At 60.4% G+C, this 19443-nt stretch overlaps 1 protein-coding gene across 2 annotated transcripts; it reads right to left on the reverse strand.

Moving 5' to 3' along the window:
* Positions 1–1543: 1543 nt before the first annotated feature.
* On the reverse strand, positions 1544–18763 carry PMP22 (peripheral myelin protein 22). Of its 2 annotated transcripts, none has more exons than XM_021539067.4 (5): positions 18439–18763; positions 17465–17565; positions 16147–16237; positions 6464–6604; positions 1544–2688 (listed from the first exon to the last, which is right to left on the reverse strand). In XM_021539067.4, the coding sequence occupies exons 2-5, from the start codon at positions 17540–17542 to the stop codon at positions 2522–2524; spliced, it is 477 nt and encodes a 158-aa protein (XP_021394742.1). In that variant the 5' UTR covers positions 17543–17565; positions 18439–18763; the 3' UTR covers positions 1544–2521. The 2 variants fall into 2 exon arrangements, with proteins under 2 accessions (XP_021394742.1, XP_085413000.1); XM_085556874.1 differs by having other exon boundaries at positions 17465–17669; positions 18439–18725.
* Between the last annotated feature and the right edge of the window lie 680 nt (positions 18764–19443).

A 19443-nucleotide genomic window follows, 5' to 3' on the forward strand; every position in this document is an offset into this window, starting at 1 on the left:
GAAAGGCTCCGGGGAGAGCTCGGAGCCCTTGTAAGGGCTAAATAGGCTCCAGGAGAGCAGGAGAGGGACCGGGGACAAGGGATGGAGGGACAGGACACAGGGAATGGCTCCCACTGCCAGAGGGCAGGGCTGGATGGGAGATTGGGAATTGGGAATTGTTCCCTGAGAAGGTGGGCAGGCCCTGGCACAGGGTGCCCAGAGCAGCTGTGGCTGCGCCTGGATGCCAGCCGTGTTTATCCCCAAGCCCGGCTGTGTTTGTCCCCAGGCCTGGCTCAGTTAGCCCCAGTCCCGGCTCTGTCCCCAGTCCCGGCTCTGTCCCCAGTCCCGGCTCTGTCCCCATGCCTGTCCCTGTCCCCAATCCCGTCCCTGTCCCCAATCCCGTCCCTGTGCCCAGGCCCGTCCCTGTCCCCAGTCCCGTCCCTGTCCCCAGTCCTGGCTCTGTCCCCAGTCCCGTCCCTGTCCCCAGTCCCGTCCCTGTCCCCAGTCCCGGCTCTGTCCCCAGTCCCGTCCCTGTCCCCAGGCCCGGCTCTGTCCCCAGTCCCGTCCCTGTCCCCAATCCCGTCCCTGTCCCCAGTCCCGTCCCTGTCCCCAGTCCCGTCCCTGTCCCCAGTCCCGGCTCTGTCCCCAGTCCCGTCCCTGTCCCCAGTCCCGTCCCTGTCCCCAGTCCCGTCTCTGTCCCCAGTCCCGTCCCTGTCCCCAATCCCGTCCCTGTCCCCAGTCCCGTCCCTGTCCCCAGTCCCGTCTCTGTCCCCAGTCCCGTCCCTGTCCCCAGTCCTGGCTCTGTCCCCAGTCCCGTCCCTGTCCCCAATCCCGTCCCTGTCCCCAGTCCCGTCCCTGTCCCCAGTCCCGGCGGGGCTCGGCGGTGCCGCAGCCGCCGCTCCGCCCGACGCCACAGGAGGGCGCCCGCGCTCCGCGCTCGGCCGGGACCGACGGGACCGGGCTGGGGAATAACGGGGAGGAATAACGGGGGGATAACGGGGGGAATTATGGGGGGATAAACGGGGGGATAACGGGGAAAATGGGCAAAGGAGCACCCTGGTGCGGGGGTCACCCAGCAGCCCCCATCCCCACCGAGCTGTGCCGCGTTTGCAGCCCCGGTGGAGAGCCAGGGAAACAGGATGGGCTTTGAGGTCCCTTCCAACACAAATCACTGATTCCATGATTCCACGGGACGGCTGCGCAAGCAGGCTGGTGGAGCAGAGTCCACCTCTCAGCCCCCAAACCCCCAAAAAGCAGAAGCACCTGAGTTATTCTGACTTTTATTTCATTGCTTCTTAGTCCACACAGTCGGTATAAAATCAGAAAAGCAAAGCAAAAAAGAAAAAAAAAAAAGTAGAACTCCAAAAAACCTCAGGATTAACCAAAAAAAGCAGCAGTGTCTGGAGTCCTCAGAGGCAGCCGGGGTCTGTGCTGGTGCCTGTTCCATTCATGGCCAGACTCTTTGCTGACAGACAGAGGACTCACACCTCGCTCCGGTGCCAGAGCCCCACAGGCTCCAGCCAGAGCTGCTTCTGTTCCTCTGCACCACAGAGGGGAAAAGGAATCTTGGTTATAAATGCTTTATTAAAAATAATAGTAAGAGCAAATCTTAAGTACAAAAGCAGTTATAGCTCATTTATATTACACAGAATTATTTCTCATTTCTTAGCTTGTTTACCTCAAGGTCGTTAACTGAATTTCCAGTGACTAAGGTTAAGTGGCGTAGCAGGGTAAGGAATGGTAAATAGATAGCACCATTTCATACATCTGGGGTTGGATTTCAGGGAGAGCCCGGGCTGGCTGCTTCCTCAGGGCACTTTAGCTCCACGGCAAGGGCAGAGCACGTTCCAGGCTGGGACCCGGGCTGGACTGCAGCTCGGCCTAAGTGATTTAAAAGCCCAAATTCCCCGCGGGTGTGGCGGCAAGGCATCGGGACTTAGGCACGTAAGTCATTTAGGCACTTGGGGCAGTCAAAGCCTTTGCTCCGAAATCCTTCAAACCTTTTGGAAGCGTCTCCCATCAGATCTGGACGTGCCCTCGGATCACAGCGTGTGGCAGGAGCAGGCCTGGCCCCCGGCTGTGGAACCGGGCGTGCTGATCCACGCCGGCCCAAAGCCAGAGCTGGGGGTCCTGGCGGGCTGGGACAGGGCAGGAGAGTTCAGCTCAAAGAGGATTTTGCATGAGAGAAAAATCACCGCGCTCTTGTTACACTGTTAGGAGTGAGAGTTCCTTAGGCACTTGCTTTAGGCTTTAAAACAGCGCATGGTCAACAGAAGCAAACAAGACTATGTACATATATGTAAAAAGTGTTATAAATAGGTTTTTTAAACCATAGATACTATATACATCTTCAATTAACAAGGAACCCTTTGAGTGTTTCCTCTGGGGGTCGGTTGGGTTTGGCTTGGGTGGGAGGGTTTATTCCTTTTTTTTTTTGTTTTTTTGGTTAATTTTCTTTTCCATTTCCTCATCTATTCTCCCCCGCCTCCGTCGGCTGCGGGGACGTCGCGGCTGCCCCGTCCCGCGGCCACGTCCCGCGGCGTCACTCGCGCTTCCGCAGGATGACGTAGATGATGCCGCTGGCCAGGGCCAGGGGGAAGGCCAGCCACGCCAGGATGTAGGCGAAGCCGTAGGAGGTGTTTTCCGAGGCTTGGTGCCAGTCCGTGTGCCTCACTGTGAAGATGGCAGCGCCACTCATCACACACAGCCCTGCAGGGTGACATGGGGGACGTCAGTGGTGGCACGGGCCAGGCCCTGCCGGGGCCCCAGGGTCACCCAGCACAGCACAGCTCAGCACAGCTCAGCAGAGCACAGCTCAGTACAGCTCAGCACAGCACAGCTCAGCTCAGAAGGGAGCTGGCTGTGTCTTGCCCCCTTGGATCCTGTCCCTGGGGGTGTGGGGGTGATGCTGTGGGCTCTGGTCTGCCTGGAGGTGAGCAGGGATGTCTCTGCCATGCTCAGAGGCAAAGCCAGAGGTTCTGGAGCAGACAAAGCCGGAGCATCACCTGGGCTAACCCATCCCTCAGGAGCCCAGGGCTGCTGCTCCAGACCAACCCCGCTCCCCTGGTGCCCTGTGTAAAACCCTGGCCTGAGCCACCTCCCTGCACTGCTGCAAGAGGGCAGACGCAGAGCTGGGCTTCCGAAGCAATGTTTCTGTATCACCTCTCCAGGTGATAAAATCCACAAACCCAACGGGGCCTCAGGATGCTCTGGCTGTGATCCCCCATCCTTCACAGCTGCACCAGAAGCTCAACTGCAAACCCCATTTCCAGCAAACCCTGTTCCCTGAAAACCCTGTTCCCCGAAAACCCTGGTCCCTGCTAACCCTGTTCCCTGAAAACCCTGTTCCCTGAAAACCCTGCTCTCTGAAAACCCTGTTCCCTGAAAACCCTGTTCCCTGGAAACCCTGCTCCCCACAAACCCTGTTCCTTGAAAACCCTGTTCCCTGAAAACCCTGCTCCCCACAAACCCTGTTCCTTGAAAATGCTGCTCCTTGAAAACCCCGTTCCCTGAAAGCCCAGCTCCCTGCAAACCCTTCTGTGCCCTTGCTCGCCCCTCATGGCAGCCCGGCCCAGGCAGGGCCCGTGGGGGTCCCGGCGGTGCCCAGCCCTGGTGGGCAGCATGTAAGCGTCATTGCCAGCCCCCCATCAGGGGTGGGCACCGCCCAGAGCTCGCACAAAGCCACCTCTATTCCTGCCCCAAACGAGCTCTTTGAGTCAGTCCCAGTAGTTCTATTATCCGGCCGTGGGGCTGTTGTTGGAGCCGAGTTCCAAATCCCCTGCCCGGAGCTCAGGACCACCTACATTTCAGCACGGTGATATTTGAGCTGTAATTCCACTTGACACTGCTCCTTTTGTTCAGGGAAAGTGCACAAGTGGGAATTCACTTCATTACGGCGCTGCTGGAGCCGTTTCCATTCTCCGAGCACGGGAGCCAACTCCCACTGCCCGGCCCAGGCACAGAGAGAGAGCACGGCCATTGTCTGGGGACAGGGACAGGCGTGTGGCCACCCCGTCACCTCCAGACGGCCACGGATACAGCAGTGATTGTGTGGCCAGCTGCAAGCAATGGCCATGGCTGAGCTTGGGGGGCACCTGCCCTGCTCTGGGCTGAGAAGACGCTGGGCAGGGAGCCCCAGCTGCAGCCAGCTGCAAGCAGCAATGCATCCACCACCCCTGCAGAGCCTGGCTTCGGGAGCACACTGCAGCCTGGCTCTGGAGGTCAGGAGGGCGAACACTTCCCGACACTTGTTCCCAGGGTTTGTTTGTGCCGGGGCAGCCCCAGCCCTGCAGAGGAGCTGGGCTGGGCTGGGAGAGCTCCGGGGCAGCTCTCCAGACCAGGGGTTTGCAAACAGCCGTGGGACGAGGGCAGACACAGCCTTGGAGCTGAGCCCACCCTCTGCAGCCCCAGGGCAGCAGCTCTGCGGTGAGAGGGGTGGGAGGGAAGAGACAAAAGCGATGATGAGAAGGATGCAGGAGTTGGGTCAGACCCTGAGAGGCCCAAACTCACATCTCTGCCATGCTGAGCTACAAGGAGTAGCTCAGGATGTGGATATGCTGGACCCATGGGTATGCTGGGCCCACCAAGGATGCGGGGGAGCCTTTGAGGCCTTGTGATGCCCTTGATCCCATCAGGACAGATGCAGCCAGGCTTTGTGGGTGATTCCAAGCAGTGTGGGGGTGCTGGGGATGATCCTGCCTGGCTGCTGCACCACAAACCAAAGTGGCCTCACACTTTTCTTTCTGCCCTGCCCTGCCCTCGCTGGTGTGCCTGCAGTGGGTGCCAGCCCCTGCCTTCCTCCCTGGCTCTCAGGGCAGCACTGCCCAGCTCTGCCACCCAGGAGTGCCCAGTGCTCCTGCCCTGGCTCCCACAGCAGCGAGGAGGCCAGAACAGGCTCAGCTCCTGTGACCAAAGCTGTCCCCACCTCCAGGGGGGATGTCCTGGCAGTGCTGGCACAGCCATGTCCTGTCTCCTGACTGAGGTCACAAAGATCAAAACTGGCCTGAGCCTCCTGCTGCAGCCCTGGCCAGGGAGAACAGCGGGGATGGGCACCAGTGCCCACCTCTGCCTGGTGCACCTGGATCCAGAGCTCTGCCTACAGCTCCCCTGGCCACAGGGAACCTAGGTGGATGAGGACACACGTTTTCTGTCGTTCACGGTGGCTGGGCATGGCGTTAACCCACAGCCCAAAGAGACTGAGGTGTGACCCTGAATCCCCTGGGACACCCAGCACGGCACAGACAGGAGGGCTACACTCCTGTGCTCTGCTCCTCTGGCAATGAGGGCTCACAGCAATCACTCAGCAGAGAGAAGCCTTCTGCTCCCAGGGCTATTAGAGAGCTCTCAGGCAGGTAATTGCATTATTAATGCCCATTTCCCCTCCTTGGCTCCATGGCTCTAAGGAGTTTCCACACATCTCTTTTTCCAGAGATGGTGAACTGATCTGAACTCCACCAGCACCGCAGCCAAGCAGATCCACTCCTCATGAATTCATGCCAATAAAGCTTAGCTCTGGATTCCGCCAGTGTTTGGGAAGGCCAGTTGCTTAGAGGATGCCCAGAAAGTTTAAAGTCTAAACTCAGTGAATGAGTTTTTCCACTGATAAAACAGCAGGACCTTGGGTGACTTCTAGTTTAACATCTAAAGCTCTAGGAAAGAACCAGTCTCCTTCACAGACACTCTGTCCCAAAGCAGGCAGGACCTCGAAGCACCATTACATTTTTTAGTCTGAACTCTTGAAAATCCTCTCCACTGGTTTCATACGTAGAAGCATAAACAGAACCAGTGGCTTTAGAGCATCAGTATTTGGGGAGCTGCAGCACAGGATGTGAGCTGTGGCTCCTTTCCAGCACTGAGCTCTCAAAGAGTTAAAAATAGCAGCTGACAGTCCAAGTCAGAGCTCACCCTGCAGCTCCAGGGCTCTGTGCTCATGGGGAAAGCACCAGGCCCCCTCATGGCAAGTTTATAAATAATCACCGTGCCCTCTTTTGCCAAAACAGGACTGTCAGGACTCTCCCCACCCTGCCAGCAGCTGTGGAAGCCTCACCCAGCCTGGTGAAAGGTCCCAGGGTCAGCACAGCCACCCTGGACACAACATCCAACTCGAGTCCTGGGGAACAGGCAGAGCTCTCCTTCCAGCATCCCTGTGATCTACTGCCCCCAGCTCTGCCCCGGTGCCCCGGCACCCTGTCCCTCCAGAGCCTCCCTGCCTGGGGCACAAACCTGCTTGCCCCTCCCCTGTGCAAGGGCAGAAGATCCTGGATGCACAACGGCCCAAGAGCTGGATTCCCAGGATCCCATCCTCAACACCCCCAAATTATTCCCTTCCCTTCCCTTCCCTTCCCTTCCCTTCCCTTCCCTTCCCTTCCCTTCCCTTCCCTTCCCTTCCCTTCCCGGTGTGCCCCGGGGGCTGTTCCTCCCTCCCTGCCCTCTCCCTGCCCTCTCCCTGCCGCAGCGGGCAGTGCCAGCCGCCAGCCCCGCTCACCCGCCAGGATCTGGAAGACTCCGGTGATGTAGAAGCGGCCGCCCTTGGTGAGCGTGAAGAGCTGGCAGAAGAACAGGAACAGCGACAGCACGCTGAAGATGACGGAGAGGATCATCATGGCTTGGACAGCCTGCAGCCATTCTGGGGACAGACAGACACACAGACACCTCAGCGAGGGCCCCGCGGGGCCCTGCCGTGCCCACGGCCTTGCCACCAGCCCACGGGGCTCGGGAGCAGCCGGGGCCGTGCCTGGCGCTGCCCAGCTGCCAGCCGCCAGCACGCGATGGCAGGCCTGGGCACTGCTGCGGGAACGCTGGCCACAAAACGGAGCAGAGACAAACCCCGACCTGCAGAGAGCAGGCAGAGCCTCTGCCCCAGCTCCGGCCAGGCCCGGCTGCTGAGCTGTGCTGCAAACACCAAAGCATGCACAGCAGGCTCCGGGACACCGCGCTGGCCGAGCTCCGAGGGCAGATACACACACGGGACGAAAACACCCTCTGCCCCTGTGGAGCTGAGCCCTCTGGAAGTCCTCCCCAGCTGCCAAGCGCAGCTGTGTCCCAGAGCAGGCCAGTTAAACCAGCCCCTGTGAGTCACTGCTCAGCTATTTCCAGGCCTAGTGGGTGTGTAACTCCTCACGTAAAAATATAAATAAACAAGCAAAATGCAGCGCCATGCCGTGAGCTGCTGCAGCTTGACAGAAAGAGGCAGTGCTCACTAATAATACATCTGCCTTCCCCTTTCCTTGTAAAGTTTGAAATCAGAATGCAGGACTCGGTGCAGGTAAATTGAGGCACAAACCACCCAGTGAAAGGCAGAACACTCCTGCTTGGGGCTGGATCCTCAGATGGGATTAGGCAGCACTGAAGCCTCAGACTCAGCCCCACGTTCCTCTACACTTTTACTCCCACCAGTTTCAGTGCCCTGCCTGCAGAGTCGGCTCCTGCAGCAAAACCTCCAAACAAGGCTCAGCCCTCAGCTCACCACATCCGACCTCGGAGCAGCAAAGGGGGCCACGGGGACTGTCCAGGGCAGGGTCTGCCCCGCAGAACTGACCACGCGTCCCCAAATCCCCGTGAGCCACGCTCGGGAGGGCAGAGCGGGGCTCGGAGCAGGGTGAGGCACAGCCTCCAGCTGGGCTGGCAGCTGACCCACGGCCCTGCCAGCAAACCCGCGGCTCACTCACGCCTCTGGGTCTGACTTTGGACCAGGACTCCTAGCCCTGGTCTCTGCCTCTTGTCTCTGGGCACTCAGGCAATGGAGCAGACACAGGCCCTGCTCCCAGAGCTCTGGAACCACCCAGAGCAGCCCCTGCTCCTCACAGCCAGCCTGGTCCTTCTCCTCCTGTCACACTTCCCATTTCCAGCTGCTGCCCTTCCCTCACGCCAGTGCCCTGGCAGTGCCATTCCTTAGAAAGGAGCAGCTTTTGCTGCTTCCAGGAAATCCCAGGGTGGATTTCACTGCAATGTGCACACAAAATGTCCAATGGATTTCCCCTGTCTCAGGTTGCCAGGCAGGGAACACCCCTGCCTTCGCCCTACCTGCCCCTTCAGCTCTGGCTCTCCTCCACCAGTGGGAACAGCGTGAGGCAGCTCCAGCACCACCAAAGTCATCTGAAATCCTCACTCAGATCAGACCAGAGAAGTGGTTGGAGGATGTGCAGCTTCTGAACTGCACCTCCCTCCATTCCCATCCCAGCTGGGCTCTCCTCTCAGCCCTCCCCAGCTCCGGGCACCGGCTCAGCCTAAGCCAAGCCCTGCAGCTCCATCCAGGAGCAGAAAGCCAAGTCTTTTGTGATGGCAAAGGCCACGGGATCCGGCCCGAGAGGAGCCTTTCTGCTGGGAGGTGGATGCTCCCACTGCTGGTTATTTTAGGAGAGAGCTGTCTAGACAGAAAGCTGAGCTGAGCTGAGCTGCCCTTTAATTGCATCCGCCTCCCCTGCCTGGTTTTTGGTTCTGAATGCAAATGATTTACAGGGGCTTTGCAAAATCCCATTGTGATAAAGAGCTATGTCAGAGGCAGAGAAAGGGAGCCCACCGTGGCCGGAGGGTTTGGGCAGCCAGCCTGGGAGCAGGGAAATCAGGAGCTGACCCCACAGACCAGAGCTCTGAGCTCACATCCAGCCCTTTGCTGACTTTTGCTGGCCTGCTTTGTGAAAACAAAGGGCAGGATCCCAGCCCAGCACTGCGACCCACGAGAGCAAGTTCCAGAGATCCATTAACTCCACGCCAGCTGCCCACAGACTCCAGCTGCACTGGGACAGCTAATTGCCTTTATTACATTTTAGATCACCCCTACAACTGCAGGTGGGGTTTCTACCTGCTCAGCCCCACGTGCCTTTAACCCCTGTGCTGCTGGTGCTGTGTCCAGCCCTCGGGATCTCAAACACAGCAAGTTTCCCAGAGCTGCAGCTGGGCTGTCAGCACTGTTTACTGCCAGGCTGTTATTTGTGGTTTCCCCTGGGCAGTGAGCTGGTTATCCCATTTTTTCCCCTGCATCTCTTCAGCTCTGTTTATATCTTTTTTCTTCAGGAGGAAGGAGAAGAGGAAGCAGCATGGAAAGGACAGATAACACCCTGCACTCCGCTTCCAGACGAGACCCGGTCAGACTGGGTTAACAGCCCTGTCAGGCAGCCAGAGACACAGCAAGGAATTCTTACAAAACAAATTTGAATTTTCCTTTCAGTTCTGCAGGCCCTGATGTGCTCACAGCACTACTTACAACAGCAGGGAGAAGACTTCAGCCCTGGGAAGATAAAGACCATGTTTCACTGCCCTAAAATCCAGCACAAAAGAAAGAAACCCAGAGCAGAAATTGGAGCTTGGAGCCCAGAAATTGCAACTGAATCTCCCAGAGAGACAGCAGCCAACGCAGCCCCTGGCAGCAGAGCCCCAGCCCTGCTTGCAGAGAGGTTTTATGCCCTGACAGGACTGACAGGGCAGGGAAAATATGCCCTTGGCCAGGAGCAGAGGCCTTGAAGGACAGGCATTGCTTCCCCAGGGTTTAATTCACACTCTCCCACCCTCTTTGGCCCCAGCCAAGGAGGAAGAACAAAGTGCACACTGAAGACATTTATTTGAGCACTCAGCCTATCCACTGCTGTAAGGAGTCCCTAAATGAATGCTGTGCATTAAAAACCCCTCCATGCTGGGGTCTGCAGCTGATGGGAACATTCTGCAGATGGAGCTTTCCCTTTGCCAAGTGTGTACGCTCTGTACATTCAAAAATCAACCACTTCTGGGGAAGAAAACATCCATTAGGGAGGTAACTATCAGATACACTGCCAAAGCTGAGGGAGGGAAACTCATGCCCCCAGCTGTAACACCTGCTGCTCCCATGCTGCAAGTTGTTAAATCTCAGCAGGGTCAGGAGCAGCACGGGTACAAAGGCACCAGCCCAGAAAAGGCAGGATTTCTGAGCAGAGTTTTTCCAGAGCACACTCTCAGGTGTCAAGGCCTGACTGAGGTCCTGAGCCCAGCTCACATCCTCCCCTCTGAAGTGGCCAGGTTGCAGCAAAAGGCTGGGACTTGCAGTGGTTCTGATCAAGAGGGTTGGAAAAGGGTGAGCTGGAGATGCAGAAACACCAGAACAGCTGCAGGACTCTGGGCTGCCCTTCAGACAGAGCCCCTGAGAACCCCCAGGACCAGAAAAGCTCCGGTGCCAGCGGTGCTGCTCTGCACTGCCCCAGCCCTGCCCCTCAGCCCAGGGCTGTAGGGCTGTACAGCTCTGCTGCAGAGACAGCTCTGCTCTCCAGCTGGGGACACATCCTCCCCGTCTGTCCCTGAGCCACTGCTCTGTCCCAGGGAAAAGCCATGGCCAGCCCAGCTCCCATGCAGCTCTCTCTGCTGTGGCCCAGCATCACTCTGGCACAGTCAGACATTCCCGGCTGCCCCTTTGCCACCCTCCCATCTCCATCCCCTGGGAACCACGCTGTGCTGGATCAGGGTGCTCCTGGAAATCCCCTGGCAAAGGGGGATTCTAAAGGGCTCCCCAGGTGTTTGTGGGGGATGAGCAGGAGGGAAACCCTGGGGCTTCAGGGAGGCAATCACTGAACACAGCGCTCCGAGTCCTGTCCAAGGCCTCCTGCTCCCCTCCTGCAGCTCCTTCCGAAGGAGATGAACCCCTCAAACCTCTGTCTTCTCCTCTCCTCTTCTCTCCTCCTCTTTTCCTCTTGACTCTCCTCCCTTTCCTTCTCCCTGAAGCTCCATCCAAGAAGTCCACGAGGCCAGGACATGCAGAGCTCTCCAGAGCTGCCCCGCTCCGACGTCCCACAGAGCTCACATCCCGCAGAGACGCTGCCGACGCAGCTGAGGCAGCAGAAAGCTGCTGGCACCATGAGAAGCTCCTTCCAACAGCTCTGCAAAGCCCACAGCAGCTCCTTTCCCTCGCCGTGGTGGCTCTGACCTCCTGCTGGCCTGTGCTGAGGTGGCAGATCCATTGTTCTGTGCCCACATCCTCCCAAGGACTCCCAGGGATGTCCAGTCCAGGCAGCAGGAGTGGGCAGCAGTGCTGCCTTGGCCCACAGGCCTGGGGCAGGGTCACTCAGCCTGTGCCCACAGCGGCATCTGAGGGGCTCACCAAGGCCAAAAATTGCAGGTTGAAGGGTTTTCCAGCACCACACTCTGCAGGGGACACCCCACCCTTTCTTCTGGTTTGACAGTCATCCTTTGCCCACGTGTTGCCTTCTTCCTCCCATTCCTCTGTGGGCCAGAACACAAATACGGCAGGGAAAGCTGTCTGACCCCTCCTCTCACAGGAAAAAATGGGGGCCAAAGACATCTGGAGCAGCTGAGAAAAAACCAGCACCAGCTCCTAACCTCTCCTTTATCAGATGCTCTTCAACAATAAAGAATTGGTTTTAAGCAGAGGAAATCCCTTTCCTATTGAAAGCAAGAGAATTATGGGACAAAGTGATCTGGAATATAAAATATTGTCTTGGAATAGGAGATTTTTAGATTTTAGGAGTAAATTCTTTACCCAAAGGGAGGTGAGGCCCTGGCACACGTGCCCAGAGCAGCTGGGGCTGCCCCTGGATCCCTGGCAGTGCCCAAGGCCAGGCTGGGAGCAGCCTGGGACAGTGGAAGGTGTCCCTGCCATGGCAGGGGTGGGATGAGATGGGCTTTGAGGTCCTTTCCAACTCAACCCATTCTGGGATTCTGTGACTCAGGTGCTTTCAGAACACCAAGGGACGAGTTACAGTCCCCAGGGCTGCCAGAGAGGGCTCAGCCCTGCCCGAGTTAAGCCGGTGTCACCCGTTATTGACAGCGTAAATAAAATCTGCTCTGGGCAACCAGCTGGGCTTTGCTTGTGGCCACCACATCAGCAAAGCAGCAGGGGCATCACAGGGCCCCCGGCACTCAGTGATGGGCACTTCCCAAGGTTTAGGGGCTCCTTCTCTCTTTAACACAGCCCCAAACCAGCAGCCTGCCAGTGGACAAACCAGCCACAGGAGAAACTGTGAGAGGACAACAGGAGAAGCTGTGAGAGGACAACAGGAGAACCTGTGAGAGGACAACAGGAGAAGCATCTCCTGCCACTGCAGAGGGACGTGGGGATCCCCACGGCCTCCCCACTTTCAGCACTCCCAGCACAAGCAGAGTGGAATGCAGCAGAACAGAAGCTTCTTTCCCACATAAGACATTCAGCTGAGGAAAGAAAAGGCCGTTTTTGGAGGGAGAAGCATGGCTGTCTGGAGATCTGGAACCTCCTGGAGAGCCCTTGCTGGCCGCTCAGCCTGGCTGGCTCGAGGCCCTGCCGACCCACAGCCCCGCAGCAGAGCTGAATTCCTGAGATAAGGCTTTTCCAGGAATGTCTGACAGCGCAAACGAAGCAATGATTGCAACATTTTTTCCATAGTTCTCGGCCTCTCAAAGAAAAATAAAGCATTATCTAACAGCAAATGCAAAAATCAAAGCGACAAGCAGGCGGTTGTACGTGGAGAGGGAGTGGGAAGGTGCTGGGGCTCCTGCTGGGATGGCTCACACACAGGGCTGAGCCCTGCCGAGGGGAGCTGGGGACGGGGAGCTCAGCCCAGCCTGAGCCCAGGGGCTGCTGAAGTCCCGAATGCAGCGCTGTGCCCAGCCTGGTGCTGCCTTGCTCCCTGCTCCATCCCCACGGGATGGTCTGTGGGATGAGCAGCACAGCCCACAGCCTGCCCCGGGGTGAAACCAGAGCAAATCCTGCTGGCACCTGGATTTAAAAGCTCTGCTTCTTGCTGGGAATCCACACCGAGGTCACGAAGAAACGGCTTCCTGTGTGACAGGACAGGGGAGGTTCAGCTGAGACTAACACAGCACCACAGCATCACCCCGCCAAAATCCCCATCCATGATGAGCACAGGTGACCCAACACCATCTAATTCCCAAATCCCACTCACTGACTCCCACTGCCTTCTGAAAAGAGAAGAAGAAATAACCACACCCAAAGGCCACCATGATGGCCAGAGCAAAAACTGCTCCCATGTAGAGACTGAAAGTTCTGCCACAATTCCCAAGGACGATTCCTTGCTGTTTCCCCAGAGCACCCTGGCACTCCAGGATTAACCATTCAGAAGCATCCTGGGCCTAGGGAAATGAATTTTTATGGCTCTGGAGCCCACTGCTTACAGCCTCTGTTCTGAGAGCTGTGACCAAGGATGGTTTGTGGTATTTGTATGGGATCATTCCTAATTTTGAAAATATGCATATTCCTAGGAAAGAGGTGAGGATGAGGCAGGAGACAAGAGTGAGCCTCGGAGGTGGCTCTGCCACAGTGTCCTTGCCCTGTGACCTCACTGCTGCTCCAAAGAGTGGCTGACAGCAGCTTCTTCAGCAGTGACAGGGGAGAAAAGACCTGCTGGAAAGGAGACCAAGTGGTATTTTTGTTGTTTTTCCAACAGACCTGAAAAGCCCTACATAAGCCCAGGAAATATCCTTTGATTTTACATTCCTACAGCAGCAGTGGGCTCTGGACCCTGCATCCAGGGCCCCACAAGATGAAAGCAGGTCCTCAACAGCACTGCTCCCACCCCCTGGCCTCAGGGTGAATGGGGCACAAGCTTTTGTGCAAGCGAAACCCCCTTGTCCTGCTGCCAGAGCAGAGCCCTTGGATGGGTGAGAGCTGTCAGAGATATGCTTGAGCACAGTGGGCTTCTACCCACAGAGCTGCCCACGGGGGCACTTCAGAGTGGTTTGGGTTGGAAGGGACGTTACGGATGCTCTCATTCCACCCCACCTGCCATGGGCACCTCCCACTGCATCGGGGCTCTCAACCCAACTCAGCTGCTCAGCTGCACTTTCAACAGGATCATCGTGCCCATCATCCCTTAATGATGATAAATCAGCACTGGAAAGGCTCTGGAGGCTCTGGGAACGGGCAGGGGACATTCCCAGCCCGCGGCAGGACCGTCGGGTGTGCGGAAACCACCCAAGCACGGTTTGGACGAGCTGCTCTCAGCACTGACAGCCCCGACAGAGCCTCTGTAAACATCCAGAACGAGCGGCGCAGGCTTGAAAAGGCGAAGATTTGGGGAGGCTTTAGAGCGCCGGGCTCGGGGCTGCTGGGGGCGGGCGCTGCCTTTCAGGACAGGCAGGGGCTCAGCAGTTTCGGAGCTCGCATGACTGGCCCTGAAGCGGGGCTGCCGACGCTGCAGCAGCCGGCCCGGCCGGGGCTGCTGCGGGCGCCGAGGGCTCCGCGCCCGGGACGCGATCCAGGCGCTCCGGCTGGCCCCGACACCGCCAGGCGTCAGCAGAGACCCGCGCTGGGCTCGGGAGAGCAGAGCGGGGACAGCGGGGACAGAGCGGGGACAGAGCGGGGACAGCGGGGCCAGAGCGGGGACAGAGCGGGGACAGCGGGGACAGAGCGGGGACAGCGGGGACAGAGCGGGGACAGAGGGGAGAGCGAGGGGATAGCGGGTACAGCGGGGGGACAGAGCGGGGACAGTGGGGAGAGCGAGGGGATAGCGGGGACAGCGGGGGGACAGCGTGGGGACAGCGGGGACAGTATGGGGACAGCGGGGACAGTGTGGGGACAGCGGGGCCAGAGCGGGGACAGAGCGGGGACAGAGCGGGGACAGAGCGGGGACAGAGCAGGGACAGCGGGGACAGAGCGGGGACAGCGGGGCCAGAGCGGGGCCAGAGCGGGGACAGCGGGGCCAGAGCGGGGACAGAGCGGGGACAGCGGGGACAGAGCGGGGACAGAGGGGAGAGCGAGGGGATAGCGGGTACAGCGGGGGGACAGAGCGGGGACAGTGGGGAGAGCGAGGGGATAGCGGGGACAGCGGGGGGACAGCGTGGGGACAGCGGGGACAGTATGGGGACAGCGGGGACAGTGTGGGGACAGCGGGGCCAGAGCGGGGACAGAGCGGGGACAGAGCGGGGACAGAGCGGGGACAGAGCGGGGACAGCGGGGACAGAGCGGGGACAGAGGGGAGAGCGAGGGGATAGCGGGTACAGCGGGGGGACAGGGCGGGGACAGTGGGGAGAGCGAGGGGATAGCGGGGACAGCGGGGGGACAGCGTGGGGACAGCGGGGACAGTGTGGGGACAGCGAGGGGACAGCGCGGCGCCATCGCCTCCCCACGCGGTAACACGAGTGGATCACTCCCAAAGGATGCGGGCTCTGATGGGAGTCTCCCGAACCCCTCTCACAGCCCGTCGGCACTGCGGGACGCTCCGGGAGCGCCGAACGCTCCCGTGTGACTGTGTCCCCCCACCAGGGCCACACGGCATCCATGTGCTCCTGCCCCCGGGCGCCCCGGTCCCACGGACGGCGCTGGGATTCACGGCTGCTGCCACTGGGGCTCGCACCGGGACAATCCGTTCTCCCAGGAAAGCAAAAACCAGGCTAACAAAACAAATGCTGGTCCCAGCACCGCTGGCATTAGCTCTGTCTTCCAGGGAAACTGAGGCACGGGCTCACCCAACTATCTGACACAGATTTTGTGTTCCTGGTGCCATTGGTCACCCTGGGAACTGCGTGTCACGGTGTCTCAGCACACTGTCCTCCCCTGCTGACCTCAGCAAACAGTTCAGGGGGATGTCACCCAGTGTGACACCAGCCTTCACCCGGCCGGGTCCCGCGGCGGCCGTGCAGCCCCGGCTGTGCAGCTCACTGGCTGAAGGGCCGGGCACTCAGCTCAGCCCCCCGGCAAACCCCAGGGCCAGCGTGTGCCCGAACCTCAGCCCGTGCCACCACAAACCAGGACAGATTGCCAGCTGGAGGACAGGCGTCCTCAGGGCCCCGTGTGCATCCTTCAACCCCTTCAGCCTCCGGCAGGGTGACAGGCCCACAAAGCACCTCGTGTGTGTGCCACGTTCAAGAAGAAAAATGTACTAATAACAGGAGACCCCCAAAAGGGCTCGAGCCGGGCTGGGCTGCACTGCCAGCGTCGCTGAGCGTGTCACCCTGCCCTGGTGCTGCCAGGAGCTGCCCTCAGCCCGAGGGCAGTCGGGCAGAGCCCTGGGCAGCGGGTCCAGTCCTCGTCCTAAGCCCCTCTTGAACCCAGAGGTGCTGAGGGGAGAATGAAAGCAGCGGGCAGGAGCAGCCCCGATCCTGGGGCACAGCCCTGGTTCCAGGAGCACAGATCTGATCCATGGGTGCACAGCCCAAATCCATGGGTGCACAGATATGATCCGTGGGTGCACAGATCTGATCCCAGAGGCACAGCCCCGATCCCGGGGACACAGATCTGATCCCGGGGGCACTCACCGTTGGAGGAGGATGCCAGGCAGTGGAAGGAGGCTCCGGAGGTGCAGTTCTGCCACAGGTCTGCCGCGTGCTCGCCGTTCACCAGCCATTGCTGCGGGAGAGACACAGCCCTGAGCAGGGCCCGGGGGCAGCAGCCAGCCCCGGCCGTGTCACCCAGCCCCGGCGTGTCCCCCCAGCCCCGGCCGTGTCACCCAGCCCCGGCGTGTCCTCCCAGTCCCGGCCGTGTCCCCCCATCGCCACCGCGTCCCCCCCGGGCTTCGGCACCGAGCAGCCCCGCACGTGCCTGCCCGGCCAGGCGCCCTTCCGTGGAGAGGGCTTTGGAAAGCCAGTCCCGGAATTTGTTTTTAACTGCTTTGGCCCCGGCGGCGCAGGAACAGAAGCTCTTTATGCTCTTTAAACGCGAGCGAGTCCCGCGGGGCCGCGCTTCCCTCCCCGGCCGGGCTCGCCCGCTGCCTGGCCGGGATATTTGAAAGCTTCCATGTGATTCCTAACGGCTCGGAAGATTTTTGTAACGTTTTCCGTGACTGTTACCAAAAAAAAAAAAAAAAAAAAAAACAAAAAAAAACCCGAAAAAAAAAAATAAAAAAGAAACCGGGAAAGAAGCCCCTGGTGAAGCAAGCTTGGAAGCCACCAGCTCCACAGAGCAGCTGCCTAAAGCCAACTCCAGCCTCGCCCGAGCAGCTGACGTGTTCGCTGGGCTGCAGCCCCGGACAGGGCTGGGAAGCCTCTGTGCTGCATCCAGCCCTCGGCCCCGCCGCTGCTCACGCAGATTCAGCCTTGGAAGCCGCGTTAGGAAAAAGAGGCTGTGCCTTATGGCCAGCCCCAGAGGAGGAGAGCTGGGGAGCAGAGCTGCTGTGCTGAGGAGTCGGTGCCCAGCCAGCCCCGTCCAAGGGCTTTGCTCGGCCTGGTGTTCTGGTCCTGTGCCTGAAGCTCAATAGCAGGTGGAGCTCCCTTATGAAAGGGGAGAGCACCATCACCCGAAGGAGGGGATTTTGGGTGCTCCGAGGCTGCTCCTCGATGTGAACCAGCCCGGGGAGGATGAGGAGATCGTTTCCAACAGTCCTTGTGTCTCTGTACCAACGTGGATGCCCTGAGCACCCACCACAGAACACAGTCAAGCATCCCACCAGCTTCCCCTGGCAGCACCAACTCCCAGATTCCCAAATCCCACCGCTACTGAGCCCAGCAACCAGCCCGTAAAGGCTTCCTGCTAACAGCCAGGCTGTAAAACCAGCCGTAAACAAAAATAACCCCTCCTGCTCCTGCCAGGCCACGTCCGTGCCCCGCGGAAGGCCGGAGCAGGGAAATCCGCACTCACACTGACGATGGTGGAGACGAAGAGCAGCACCAGCACGGTGACGTGGAGCACGATGATCCCCAGCAGCAGGAGCAGCATCTTGGCGGTGGTAGAGGGCAGAGCTGCACCGGGACAGGGATGATGCTGAGCGCGTGTGTCTGTCTGTCTGTCTGTCGGTGCGTCTGCCCCGGAACGCTCCGCTGTGCCCCGCCCGGCGCGGGGGATGCTGCTGGGGCAGTGCCCGGCGCTCGGGTTCTCTCCGACGGAGACGGGCCCGAGCCCCCGGCCGCTCCCCGATATCCCCGGGGGTCCCCAGAGACGGGCCCGAGCCCCCGGCCGCTCCCCGATATCCCCGGGGGTCCCTCGAGACCTTCCCCCGCGCCTGCTCCCCCTCTCCCACCGAAGGGGCTCCTCCCAGTTCCCTCCCCTGGGCCTTCACGGGGGGCGGTCCCCAGGGGGCTCCCCCAGCCCCTCTCCCCGAGAGGGACCCGGTCCATCTCCAGGGGAATGTGCTTCCCCCCTGCCCGGGGAGGGCTCGGGCTCGGGCATCGCACCCGAGGGTGCCCCAGCTCCACTCCGCGGGGAGAGGGGGCAGAGGGCCTTGCCCACCCACCCATGGGAGCAGTGTGGGTGATTCTGTCGGTCCCCACCCCAGGGGGAATTTTACCGGGCTCATCTGCCCTGGCGACCCCCGGGGAGAGGGCAGGGGGCGGGGAGCAGGGGGCGTCAGCCCCTGCCCCTTCCAGCCCACCGGGCTGCCTCGGCCCCTCTTCTCCGCGGTGCCCTCAGCCCATCTCCGCTCCCTCCCCGGCAGAGGCTCCCCTGGAGCCTCTCCCGAGTTGGTGGGGGCTGTCCCCAGCCCATCTCCCCTCGGTGAAGAGAGGAGGGAGCTGCCCTGGCCCCTCTCCTTGGAGGACCCCCGAGCGGGGGTGCTGCTCCCGTCCCTCCCGGCTCTCCAGCCCGTGTCCCCGGCGGGACGGGCGCTCCGTACTCACATCGCGGCGGAGCGGAGCGCGCTGGCGGCGGAGCGGAGCGGAGCGGGCGGCGGCGCTGTCAAGTTTCCCCTTTAACCGGGGCCACCGCCCCGTTTGCGTCTGCGGCACGGGGAGGGCTCAGCCGCCGCCTGCCGCCCTCCTATAAACGGGGCAGCGCCCGGCTCGGCCCCGGCCTCGCCGCCTCCCCCGGGAGCCGCTCACGGAGCCGATGCCTTCCCCGGCCACGGCTCCCGAGCCGCTCCCGCCCGGCGGCGAGGAGATGTGAGGGGGCCAAGGGCCGAGCAGCCGGCTCTCCTGAGCCCCCGCTGCCCTGCAGCCGCGGAGGAAGGCGGGGCAGAGGCGGCCGTGCCCCGCTCGCCGAGCAGCCCCCGTGGGTGGGTGGGGGTGTCCCGCAGCGGGGGCGCGGCAGCCCCGGGCTGTGCGAGCAGGACCGGCCCGTGCCGGGAGGACAGAGCTCCGCACATCGGGGTCCCCTCGGCCCGGCCCGGGAGGGTTTGTGCAGCTCCGGACGGGATCCGTGGCTCAGGATTTGGGGAACGAGCATCTGGCTGAGCTGAAGCATTCCAGCACTTGTAGTCGACCTTTTTTAGCACTTGAGAGCCAAATTAGGTAGAATTGAGCAACTTTGCACTGAACAGAGGGTGCGATTTTCCACAGCTTTGGAGGATGCTCAGAGTTGGGGCTGTTCTGCCTGGAGGAGGCTCCGGGGAGAGCTCAGAGCCCTTCCAGTACCTAAAGGGGCTCCAGGAGAGCTGGAGGGGGACTGGGAACAAGGCAGGGAGGGACAGGACACAGGGAATGGCTCCCACTGCCAAAGGGCGGGCTGGATGGGAGATTGGGAATTAGGAATTGTTCCCTGGGAGAGTGGGCAGGCCCTGGCACAGGTGCCCAGAGCAGCTGTGGCTGCCCCTGGATCCCTGGCAGTGCCCAAGGCCAGGCTGGACACTGGGGCTGGAGCAGCCTGGGACAGTGGGAGGTGTCCCTGCCACGGCAGGAGTGGCACTG

The sequence above is a fragment of the Lonchura striata genome, chromosome 18, assembly GCF_050655825.1.
Source record: "Lonchura striata isolate lonStrDom1 chromosome 18, ASM5065582v1, whole genome shotgun sequence".
Lineage (NCBI taxonomy): Eukaryota > Metazoa > Chordata > Aves > Passeriformes > Estrildidae > Lonchura > Lonchura striata.

Excerpts from the sequence above, each read along its gene's own strand:
- PMP22 (XM_021539067.4), bottom strand. The coding sequence starts at position 17,542 with ATGCTGCTCCTGCTGCTGGGGATCATCGTGCTCCACGTCACCGTGCTG. Across the intron at positions 16,238-17,464 it reads TCGTCTCCACCATCGTCAGT|CAATGGCTGGTGAACGGCGA; the intron begins GTGAGTGCGGAT and ends TCTCTCCCGCAG. Across the intron at positions 6,605-16,146 it reads CCTGGCATCCTCCTCCAACG|AATGGCTGCAGGCTGTCCAA; the intron begins GTGAGTGCCCCC and ends GTCTGTCCCCAG.